At 56.2% G+C, this 11,790-nt stretch overlaps 1 protein-coding gene and 1 long non-coding RNA gene across 3 annotated transcripts; one reads left to right on the top strand and one right to left on the bottom strand.

The window, feature by feature from the left end:
• The first annotated feature begins 233 nt into the window (after positions 1–233).
• SPACA6 (sperm acrosome associated 6) lies at positions 234–11,505 on the top strand. 2 transcript variants are annotated; one of them, XM_044256721.1, is made up of 9 exons: positions 234–384; positions 2,986–3,063; positions 8,729–8,797; positions 9,423–9,446; positions 9,787–9,864; positions 9,984–10,093; positions 10,457–10,613; positions 10,707–10,917; positions 11,413–11,505. In XM_044256721.1, exons 1-9 carry the CDS (start codon positions 267–269, stop codon positions 11,444–11,446), a joined length of 879 nt encoding a protein of 292 aa, XP_044112656.1. In that variant the 5' UTR covers positions 234–266; the 3' UTR covers positions 11,447–11,505. The 2 variants fall into 2 exon arrangements, with proteins under 2 accessions (XP_044112656.1, XP_044112657.1); XM_044256722.1 differs by lacking the exon at positions 234–384 and adding an exon at positions 1,855–2,264.
• On the bottom strand, positions 6,901–10,594 carry LOC122911748. Its single transcript, XR_006385506.1, has 2 exons — positions 10,511–10,594; positions 6,901–7,335 (listed from the first exon to the last, which is right to left on the bottom strand). It is a non-coding gene; the product is annotated as an uncharacterized LOC122911748 (long non-coding RNA).
• Positions 11,506–11,790: the final 285 nt, after the last annotated feature.

Genomic DNA, 11,790 nt, shown 5'->3' with positions numbered 1-11,790 from the left:
GAGAGGGAAGGAGAAAGACAGAGAGAGAGAGAGAGAGGCAGAGAGGGGGCGAAGGAGAAGGGAGGGAGAAAGAAGGGTGGGAGGGGAGGGAAGGGAGGAAAGAGACAGAGGGAGACAGAGATGGGAGATGGAGAGAAAGGGAGAGGAGAAGGGAGAAGGCCAGAGACAGAGACCTTGAGGAATAAAGAGACTGAGAGAATGAGAGACAAAGAGAGAGGGAGGGAGGAGGACCAGGGAGGAAGAAAGACCTGAGGGAAAGAAAAAGAATGAGAAAGGAGAGAGAGAGGGAGAGGCCATCCTCGAGGGAGAGCGCCGGAACCACGGAGGGGAGAGAAGGACGGGCGCGGAGAATGAGAAACAGGCACAGGAGGTGGCAGCGACCAGGTAAGCCAGGGTCTGACACGGAGACCAGGCGCAGCAGGGACAGACAGCAGGCGGAGAGGGCCTGAAAGATGGAGGTGGAGCGTGGTGGGGGGAGAGCAAGACAGGCAGAACTGGACAGAGGGACTGACCTGCGACTCGCAGGTGCACACTCTTAGCCCTGGGGTGGCGAGGCTGGGGGCTGGGCCACCGCCTACCAGGCCCAGCTCCTCCCACTTGCCCGTCTGGGGCCCAGCCTCTCCGGATCTCTGGGAGGCCTTCTCCCCTGCCCAGGGGGGGAGCTGACAGCATTCTGCTGGGCATGGGGCAGCCTTAGGGCTCAGGGATCACAGCTGTCATCATTATAAATTATGGGAGGCCAAAAGAAGAAATTGGGGGGGGGGATATCTGAGAGGTTTGAAGGTTTCATATCCATGCCTCCGCCCTAGTCCTGGATTCCAGAATCTGACAGGTAGAGAGGGAGCTGCTTGCCCAAGGGGCCAAACTCCCAAACAGGTGAGGTTCCCTCTGACTCCACATCCAGGAAGCCCGGCTATGCCTTTCCCAGGGAGGCAGGCCTGGCTGGACTCCTGGGTCTGAGGGAAGAGGGGGCTGGGGGTCTGGACTTCGGTGTCTGAGAGAGGAGGGGCCTGCAGGCCTGGACTCCAGGGACCATTGAGGAGGAATGGGCCAGGGGCGTGAACTCCTGGGTCACTGCTGAGGAAGGGGCCAAGGGACTGATTCCTGGGTTCCTTGGGGAGGAGGGGGCCGGGGGCCCGGATTCCTGGGTCCTGGCACCCACCCGTAGAACCGACCTTGCGGGGCCTTCGCCGCACACAAGCTCGAGTCTGTGGGTCCGTGTCGGGGGCTCACCATCACGGCTGGGGTCTTCCCGGCCCTCCCCACCCTCCCTGACCCCCATCTGTCCATCCATCCGTCTGTCTGTCCACTGGCCGCGCCCCCCGGGCTGAGGTAGGAGGTTGTATAGTTGAGGAGGACACCCACGGAGATCACTATACGGCCTCCTAGCTTTCCCCAGGCTGCGCCCTGCACGGGACGCCCGGCGGGGACCCCAGCCCCTGACCCCTGCCCCATGCCCGGGGACCCTGGGAGGAGGAGCTGGGCTGTCTCTCCTGTCTTGTCCCTGCATTCCCTCCTCCCACTTCCCTCAAAGAATTTCTCCCCATGAAGAAACCTCTATTTTGCTTTCTCTGTCTCTCCATCTCCGCCATGTCTCTGGAGCAGGTTGTGTGTCTACCCTCTGGCCTCTCAGACGCTCCCTCCCTCTCTTATTGTGCTTCCCGGTATCTCTCCATGTCTGTTTCTGTCTCTCGGGCTCTCACGGTATCTCTGTGCCATCTCTGCTCTGACCTCCCACCCCCCACCCCAGGGCCTGTCAGGCCATTACACACCACACTGCCAGCCTCTGGGTCCCTGAGACCCTTTAACCTGTGAGGACATCCAGGGTCACAGGTGAGGTTCTTGGGAGCCTGGCGTCCGGCCCATCCACAAGCTGGGGGATCGCCCGCCTGACCCCTGACTCCTCACACCCCATCTCCCTGAAAACCCAGACCTTGACATTTGACCGGCAGCAGAAATCCAACCTCTGACCTGCACCCCATGCCCCTCCCCCACCCCATGGTGACCTCACAAAGGTCACCAGCTTCTCCCTGGGCCACGACCCTCTGTTATGGCCCTGCTGGCCCAAGACAGCGCTGTCCCATCTGCCCTGGTCGCCCTCATGGTCTTGAGAGCCCCCGCCTGGGCCTGTCTCCTCTGCTTCACGTCCTATAAGGAGCGCATGCGCATCTGCCAGATCTTTATTGGTGTACAGAGCCCCGAGCTGGAGAAGTGTGAGGAGGCATTCGCCGCGGCCTTTGAGGGCCTCCTAGACACTGAAATCAGTGAGGCAACCTGTCACTTCCCCCAGGGGCCTGGGGGGCGAGGCGCGTAATGCACAGGGATCTTCCAGACAGCGTGGAAAACCACTGAGAGAGATTCGCCCAGAGTGGGAGGGTGGGGGCAGATTTAGAGGGGAGGACGGAGACTGAGGGACAGATTCAGTGAGAGGAGGATCGAGTTGGGGGACAGACTGAAGAGGGGGGGAGGATAGAGACTGGGGAGCAGACTGAAGGGAGGATATAGATGGGGAAACAGACTCAGAGAGTGGGGAGGATAGAGATGTGGGGGGACAGAGTCGTGGAGAAGGTGGGGGATAGACTCGGGGGAGGAGAGAGATGGGGGAGAGACTCAGGGAAGAGGACAGAAATGGGGGATAGACTCAGGGAGAAGAGAGATGAGGGACAGACTCTCTGAGGAGGACAGAGATGGGGGAGAGACTCTAGGAGGAGGACGGAGATGGGGGGCAGACTCTGGGAGGAGGGTAAAGATGGGGGACAGACTCCAGAAGGAGAACAGAGATGGGGGAAAGACTTAGAGAAGGCAGGATAGACAGGGTAGATAGAAGGGGGTGTGGGACAGACTCAGAGATGAGGGATAGCAGTGGGGCCAGAACAAAGACTTGGAGACAGGAGGTGTCCTAGAGAGACAGAGAATGTCCACACCGTGGACGTGGTGTTGAGGGAACTGCTTTTCCCAGCCTGTGTCCTCCACCCTTGCTCCCAGACTACGATGAGAGAAGCCATCTGCATGATGCCTTCACCCAGATGACCCACTCTCTCCAGGAGATGGCCACTGCCCGGGGTGAGTGGGGTGGGGATGGTTTGGTGGACGTGGGGTGCAAACCCCCAAGAGATGGCTGTGGGGGGGCACAGAATGTGTCAGACCCAGAGGAGGCAGTGCTAATAAGCTGAATGAGATTGATTACTTGTCGGGGGGCAAGGGATGGGCGGGTGCTGGTGGGGAGCTCAAAGACCAGTGCAGAAATGACCTAGAGTCTGAAGCCTAGTTGGGGTCAAGTAGACATGAGCTCTGAACTGGCTGTGTGGCTCCCCCGCTTCCTGGCTATGAGGTTCTGGATGTGTTACTGCCTCCCTCTGGGTCTCAACTTACCCACCTATAAGATGGGACAAGGTCCTTGCCTCCCTGATTGAGGTGCAGTACAGTGAGAGGGAGGAGCCTCAAAGGGAGAGGGAGCACTATGCGCCGCATAAACTGGCCAGTCCTTGCTCCAGGGCTCAGGCTTCTTTCTGCGGCTGCTGTTATCTTTGTTTTCTGGTCTTGCCCACCAAGCTTTCTGACAATGATCCCAAAAGGAGGTTCCTGTCCACCCAGGGGGCATCTGGGGGAGTCAGCACGGAGAAGACTTCAGCTGCAGATCCCCGCATCCCCATAGAAAGGCCTGAGCAGCTCAAAGCTAGGGTGGGGGGAGGTGCTGAGGACTCCAGAAAACACCTTCTTCCCACTTAGGCCATCTTGTCATAGAAGATTTTGAAGAGAGCAGGAGCAAGTGCAGTTCTTCATGTAGAAGACCCCCCTAGACCTGTGTGTGGGACACACTGGAGCAGGGAGGCAGTAGAGGCTGGGAGGCCTGGGTGGAGGCTGGGGTGAGGAGGCCGGAGCTGGGGCGGAGTTGTGAAGGTGGAGAAGCAGGCACTCAAGAAGAGAGTCAAGGGCAGGAGGGACAGTGCTTGGGTCTGACATTCTGTCTGGGGACTAGGGTCGAGGGGTAATGGACAGCGCCCAGGGTCCAGCTCCATGCGAGGGTGGGCCCTGGGTCCTCCTTGAGACAGGGAGCCCGGGAGAAAGAGCAGGGGTGGGAGCAGATGGTGAGCTGGGCTAGGACATTGCGAAGGTGAGGAACTCGGGGGATATCCAGGACACAGCTAGACACACAGGTCCAGGGTTTAGCTGAAAGGTCAAGGACACTTAAGACTGTCCACGGGCTGTGAGCAGGGAAGGGGGGCGCCGCTCTGGGCACAGAAAGACCCTTTGGGGTTTTGAGGGGGGCAGACTGGAGGCCGGGAGAAGCTGGTGCAATACGACCGACAGGTGTATTCATCGAATGTGCCAGAGACACTGGGGACATAGTTGTGACCAAATCTGCACACCACTAGCCCTCACGTTGCTTATACTGGGGGGTGGGAGGGACAGACAATAAACATAATCAGGGAAACACTGCAGTATGTCAGTTGGTAATCCAGGATCTGGAGGCAGACAGGGAGCGAAAGGGAACGGGGGGGACCCGTGGGTGGTTATTTTAAATAGGCTGGTCAGAGTTGTTGCCCAGGAGAAGGTCCAACTAAGGAAAGCCCTGAACCAGGTGGCAGAGTCAGGCAGATAACTGGGGAGGGGCGTGCAAAAGAGCATCCTGGGCAGAGGGAAGAGCCAGTGCGAAGGGCTGGAGTGCAGTCAACGGGGGTGGGCAATGGGAGGCTGAAGTCAGAGGCCGCAAGAACCACATCCCGTAGGACCTCAGAGGCCAGTGGTTTTCAAGCCCTGGTGTGTGCAAGAAGCTCCTGGGAGCTTGCAGAAATGCAGACTCCTGGGTCCCACCCTCCATTCCTGACCAGCAGGTCTGAGGCAGGGCCAGGAAACCAAGTTCCCAGCCGCTGCTGCTCTAGGAACGCACTTGGAGAGCCGTTCTTGCGGACCATTGAACTGACTTCTGCTTGAGGTGGGAGCCATCAGAGGGTTTTAGGGAGAGAGAAAGAGGCAGGATCTGACCAAGGCCACGAGGGCCAAAGGCGGAAGCAGGGAGACCTGTGAGGAGGTCAGCAGTGGTTCAGACCAGTCGCAACCCCAAGAAGAGGGCTGGCAGAGAGGGGCAAGTGTGAGAGGGGAGGGGTAGGAAGATGATGGATCTGACTCTGTGCCAAACCTGCCCCACACATGGGAGAGGCTGTGTCTGCACTAACTGATAACTAATTATCCTCCTGAAGGCCATCTTCATACCAGCCCTGTCCGGTGGGGTTTTGTAACCTCACTTTCCAGATGGGGAAGTTGGGGCCCAGCTGGACAGAAAGGATGGACCCAGGAGATATTGGGACTGGCTGTATTGGGGCGGGGGTGTGCGGGGGGGAAGGGCAATTCCCAGGTCTCCCAGATGGAGGACCTAAGAGATGGACCTGCTGACTCAGAGAGGCTCTGGATAGTGGCAGGTGATACTGTTTGTGTCTATAAACCAGGGAGTGGGTGGTATGGTGTGGAGAGAAGGGCAGTGTGCCAGAGGGAATGCAGCTCAACCACTGGGGGGCAAATCTAACTCTGTGACCTTCAGCTACCTTCCTAACTTCTCTGTGCCTCCGTTTCCCCATCTCAAACTTGGAGATGGTAATACTATATACCAGACACCATCCTAAGCGCTTACGAACATCCTCTCACGCAGCCATCCAATGTCATGTAGTTTGGCATGGGGATGCTTTTATATTGTATGGCGTTAAATCCCACCCCCCAATCCTAATATTGTCCTCATTTTACCAAGCGAGGATCAGGAAAGTTACATATTTGGTCAAGGTCATGCAGGGAAGGGGACTTGAAATGGATTCTTCATATGGGAGGCAGGTGTGCTCACAGACAGATGAGCCAGGATTCAAACCCGGATGGTCTGAAACAGCTGGAAGTTTCCTAAAGATAGACGCCTCTTTGCGGGAGACTTGGCAACATCCACCCATGCCCCCTCATGGTTCACTTGAGATAACCTTCACCCTTTGGCCTCTTTGGACATTTCACTCCACCCCTACCTTATTCCCATGACGTACTTAGATATCACACACACACACACGCACGCACACACACACACACCTGCTATAGCTCCCTTGGCATATCCCACACTCATCCTCCCTGTGAGTTACTTGGTTTGGCACAGAGATATTTCTTGAATGACTCTCCAGCATCCTGGACTCTCATTTGAGTACCCCACTCTGATCCTATCCTCCTGACCATCCTGCCATCTCCAGACCACATGCCCACCCTGTGACCAAGGAGAGACCTCTAAGTGTCTCCTCATTCTGAACCCACTTCCTGGCTTCAGTGCCCCCTCTCTCAAGTTTATACCCAAGGATCATCCCATCAGCCACTCTGTCACCAGTATTAGTTCCTTCCCTTTCTGTATGGTTTGAAATCACAGAGGCACAGGCAGTGGCATAAACAAGCTAGAAGTCTTGAGGCAGGCGCTTAAGTTTCAGATGGCAGCACCACTTCCTTTTCTGGGGGACCCAAACCCCTTCCAGCTTCCTGCTTTACTATCCTAGAATGTGGTCCTTATCCTCATGGTTCTGCATCACTGCTAGAGCTCCAGCCGTCAAATCCAAGTTTCAGGCAGCAGATGCAGGAAGGGGAAAAGTCAATAAGATGGTGCCGCTTCTCTCTTAAGGCTCCTTCTTGTGACTCGCATACAACACTTACACTTAACAAATCAGACCAAAACTTGGTTATATGACCACAAGTGGGTCATAGGATCACACGAAGCTGCAAGGGTACTGAGGAATATAGTCTTTTAGTTGGGTGGTTGGTGGGGCTGGGGGGGTGCTTTCCCAGTGGAAATGCAGTGTGATGTTACTACAGAAATATTTGGAAGCAACTAGCAATCCCTGTGTATCAGTTTCCGAGGGCCCCTTTAACAAAGTGCCATACACTGGGTTGCTTAAAAGGTAGAAATGTATTTGTTCACAATTCTGAAGGCTAGAAGTCCAAGATGAAGCAGGGTTGGTTCCTTCTCAGGCCTTTCTCTCTGGCTTGTAGATGTCCATCTTCTCTCTCTCCTGTGTCTTCACATGTTCTCCCCTCGGTGTGTCAGTGTCCAGATCTCCTCTTATAGGGCAATCAGTCACACTGGATCAGGGCCCACCCTAATGGCCTAATTATAACTTAATTACCTCTTTAAGGCTGTATATCCAAGTACAGTCACATTCTGAGGTCCTGGGGGTTAGGGCTTCAACATTATGAGTTTGGGAGGGACACAGTTCAGACAGAGAGCACCGGAAGGGGCCAAGGGAGAGAGAGAATCCCAAGCAGAATCCGTGTTGAGTGCAGAGCCCAACGCAGGGTTTGATCTCACAACCCTGAGATCATGACCTGAGCAGAAATCAAGAGTCGGACACTTAAGCAACCAAGCCATTGGGGAGCCCCACATCTGCTGCATTTCTAAATTCCCAAACCACCTTCACCAGTAAATCAATCCAGCCAGCCATCCGCATTGGGAAGAACCCCAAACCTCACAGTTTGGAGGCCAGTACAATGGTCAAAACTCCAACACCCTTGAGAACAGAGATAAAAAGAGTCAAAGGGGGTAGAAATGAATAATCTGGAGACCATATGAAGTGGCAGGTGTGGGCCCTGGCGAAAGGGGGTGGCTGCCACCAAGCTAATTGCTGCCTCATAAAAATACAGTCTCTTGTGTTAGAGCTCTTCCAAATTTTGGAAAAGAGATGCCAAACATTTTATGTGACTTTCCCAAATTTTATACGATGGCAACTGGTTCATTTTTAAAAATACTTTCCAGTCCAAATATAACACAGTCAAGAGATGGACTAGAGCCACAGGCCACCAGTTGTGGTCTCCACTCCAGCTGGATCCTGGAATTCATTCTACACATACTTCCTGAGCGCTTGCTAAGACTCAGGGCCCTCTCCTGGGTTCTGGAGATCTAGCACTGAAGAATGACCTGTTTACTAACTGAAGACACAGACTTAAATGATCATTGTATATATAAATATATATAATTGTACACTGGTGAGAACTCTACGTGGAGCGAATGGAATACTTGGAGAGGCAAAAATAGGGAACTGGATTAGATTAGATGTGTGGTCAGGGAACACCTCGAAGGAGATGACATGAGGTAGGAGATGAAGGATGAGTGGGAGTAGCGGGAAAGATGTGCTAGGAACACACCAGCACATGCAAAGGCCCTGAGGTGATAGAGATTATGGTGGTGTTCATACTAGGGGAAATGAAAAGTGGGTAACAGGCATGGAATAGAAAGGTGGAGGAAACTAGGCCAGATCTTATAGGGTCTAGCAGAACTTGGTGAGGAATTTTATCCTTATCCTCCCCTTTCCCCTCAACAAGGTCAACACAGAGGATGCAAAAGAGGGGTTCCATCAGGGGTGCCTGGGTGGCTCAGTGGGTTAAAGCCTCTACCTTCGGCTCAGGTCATGATCCCAGGCTCCGCAGGGAGCCTGCTTCCTCCCCTCTCTCTCTCTGCCTGCCTCTCTGCCTATTTGTGATCTCTGTCAAATAAAGAAAATCTTAAAAAAAAAAAAAAAGAGGGGTTCCATCAGAAAGATAGTCCAGAGGCACACGAAAGGAGATTTGGGGGATCTGTCAGCCTTCCAGGTAGACAGGGCAGGAGGTGGGGAGAAGAGGGGTGTTTTATATACTACACATGTGGGTTTGGAAGGGACTGAGGAAGTGACAAACACTTCCTTGAGGAAGGGTTTTTACTACAAGGCCCCCCTCCACCCTCCAGGGTCCTTTAAGGTGGCTTTTCCTAATGCTGCGGAGAAAATGCGGAAGGTCATTGCGCAGCTTAAAGAAGGTAAAAGAAGCTAAGCGTGCGCACACAGTTCTAAAACCCTGAGCCAGCCATCTTCTCCCCTCAGTCCAGTCCCTCTGAGCCTCTTCCCCTGCGAGGAACATTCTAGAATCTGCTCCCCACTTCAATGGATCTGCTTTCCAGCTAGGATCCCATCTTGGGATGCTTCTGTCCCAGATTAGCCTGGGCCTGCCTCCGGATCTCCCGGACCCTGCACACTCTGGGACGTCTCCTTTCCAACTGGGCCCCCTCCGTGGGCGAATCCTAGCCAGGCTACACCTCTTCTCTAATTGAGCCCCCCTCCTTGGACCCTGTCCCCTGAAACTAGCGCCCAGGGTCTAGCCCCGTTCTCCCCCCCCCCAACCCCGTGAAATACACCAGGGTCAATCCCGCCTTAGCTGCGGGTCTGCGCGGGGCCTTAGAGGAATACGGCAGGCCTGGCCCCGCCTACAGGTGGAAGGCTGCGGGTAGGACGCTGCAGGCCTGGCTCCGCCCCCTAGGTGGGTGGTGGCAGGGCTGGCTCCGCCCCCTCAGGAAAGCATCTGGCCCAGTAACCTGTCCTCTGGGGGAGCTTCAGGTGAGCACCTCCAGGGCTTCCAGAATAGTAACGCTTCCTCTCTCTCCACAGTCCAGGCCTGCATTCCTCCCTGCGGTAAGCTCTTCATCCCTAACTTCGAACTGAGGGGGAAGGGAGGTGGTCGGGAGCGAAACCTCGCATTTAGAACAGGAGACCAATAAGAACCCTGGAGAAAAGCAATTAAACCAGGTATTGCTCACAAACCTAATACAAGGCGGGCCCGAAAGCAAAAACAAGCCAATAGGAGTCCTAGAGTTCGGGCAGCGTTGCGAGCCAGCCAGTGAGCGCGGGGAAGGTGGTGTCCGGGACCTGTGTGGCCGTCAGAGCCCGGAGGCTTCACAGACCTTAACCTGGCCAGAGGGACCCGGGCTGGGGGTCGCGGATGGAGCCCAGTTGCAGCGTTTCCGTCCTGCAGGACTCCAGGAGGTCGCCCGGCGTTTCCGCTGCCGCGGGTGCTACTCCACCGTCTGCGACCTCCCGCTGGACTGCCCAGGTGAGGGGCGGGGCCTGGAAGGGGAAGGAACCGCCCGGACCGGAGGAGCGGGAGCTGAGCCGGGAAGCGACCCGGCGAAACGGGGGCGGGCTCGGGCGGTGACGCGGACCTGTTTTCAGTTAAGGACTTGACGGTGACTCGGGGTAATGAAGCTAAGTTCTCTTGCACTGTGAACTTCGAACTGCCTAAGGAGGAAATCACCTATTCCTGGAAATTCGCAGGAGGAGGTGTGAGTCCGAGCGGGGCCAGCGCAAAGGGCTTAGGAGGAGGGTTATGCTTCCCTAGAGGATGCGGGGCCAGGACGCCGCGGGTGGGGATCGGGGGAGCTGGGTCTAGATTCAGGCTTCGTGCAAGGGGGCTCCCGGGATTTAGAAGTGGAGGCAAGGCTCTGGAGGCCGCTTCTAGGGGCGGGGTCGTGCGTGAAGGGTCGGTGACTCTGAGGTTAGGGATGGGCCCAGGGCTCAAGGAGGCGTGGTCTAGCTCGGGGGCGGGGCTTGAGCGTGGCGTACTGGCTAGACCCGGCAGAGGGAATCTGACCTGGGCCCGGGCGAGGCTCCTCTCCTCCCGCCGCTTCAGCCCGAGCGCCCCTCAGGTCCGGACGCAGGACCTGTCCTATTTCCAAGACCTCCCGTGGGCCCGGGGATACCTGGCGCGGATCCGGCCGGTGCAGCCCGCGCACCGTGGGACATTCTCTTGCGTGATCGTGCACGACCAGATCCCGCTGGCTCGGCTCTACTTCTTTCTTAACGGTGCGGGCGGGGCTGCATGGGGGGCGGGGCTGCATGGGGGCGGGGCTGCGCGGGGGGCGGGGCTCGCGCCTGACTGACGTGCGTGCCCCGCAGTGACTGGTGCGCCCCCACGTGGGGAGACCGAGCTTCAGGTCTCCTTTCGGGAAGTGTTGCGTTGGGCGCCCCGGGAGGCAGACATGATCAAACCTTGGAGGCCAGGCCTGGGCGAGCTGCTGGCCAAGCCCGAGGCTCTGACGCTGAGCAACCAGTGCCTGCTCGCGGCTGTCGTGGCCTTAGCGTCAGCCGGTACGACCCTTATGGTGTGGTGAGTTCCCAGGACCCCGGAGTCCCAGCAGCACCCGCTGTCCTTCCTCAGACCTGGTGTCCAGCACCCTTAGACCCAGGACTCCAGGCGCCCACCTCCCTCCATTTCAGACCAGGAGTCCAGGCCCCCAGCCACTCCCTCCCTCAGACTCAGGAGTCTAGACTTCCACCTCCCTCAGACCCAGCGGTCCAGACCCCCAGCCACCTCCTCCCTCAGACTCAGGAGTCCAGACTTCCACCTCCCTCCTCCCTCAGACCCAGGATCCCAGGCCCCCAGCCGCCACCTCCCTCAGACCTAGGAGTCTAGACGCCTCAGACCCAGGAGTCCAGGCTCCCAGTCCCCTCCTCCTCCAGTTTCAGGAGTCCAAAACTCCAGGCCCTCTTCCCTCAGATCTAAGAGTGCAGGCCTTATCTACCTTTGGAACCCAGGCTTCCAGAACCCGGATATCTAATCCCAACCTATCCCCCCAACACAAATCACTCCTTGTTTCCCCAGGATGTTCTTTCGATGGTACTTCCAGGGCAGCTAACAAAGGTATCATTTTCTTCCTTATCCTGTTTTCATTCCTAAAATAAAGAATATATTTCAGCTCTGCAGATTCTTTTTTTTTTTTTTTTAAGATTTTGTTTATTTATTTGACAGAGGGATCACAGGTAGGTAGAGAGGCTGGCAGAGAGAGAGAGAGAGAGAGAGAGAGAAGCAGGCTCCCTGCTGAGCAGAAAGCCAGATGTGGGACTCGATCCCAGGACCCTGAGATCATGACCTGAGCTGAAGGCAGCGGCTTAACCCACTGAGCCACCCAGGCGCCCCAATTCTTTCATCTTTGCCGGTGGTCACTACTAACGAAGGTAGGAGGAGGCCAGCATACCTCAT

This window comes from Neovison vison, chromosome 7 (genome assembly GCF_020171115.1).
Source record: "Neovison vison isolate M4711 chromosome 7, ASM_NN_V1, whole genome shotgun sequence".
In the NCBI taxonomy this organism is placed as follows: Eukaryota; Metazoa; Chordata; class Mammalia; order Carnivora; family Mustelidae; genus Neogale; species Neogale vison.
This window is presented reverse-complemented; position numbering and strand designations above follow the sequence as displayed.

What these genes read in the sequence shown, in the direction of transcription:
- SPACA6 (XM_044256722.1), top strand. Translation starts at nt 2,051, where the DNA reads ATGGCCCTGCTGGCCCAAGACAGCGCTGTCCCATCTGCCCTGGTCGCC. An exon ending in CCTCCTAGACACTGAAATCA is followed by an intron (nt 2,265 to 2,985) that starts GTGAGGCAACCT and finishes CCTTGCTCCCAG; the next exon opens with ACTACGATGAGAGAAGCCAT. An exon ending in GCTCTACTTCTTTCTTAACG is followed by an intron (nt 10,614 to 10,706) that starts GTGCGGGCGGGG and finishes CGTGCCCCGCAG; the next exon opens with TGACTGGTGCGCCCCCACGT.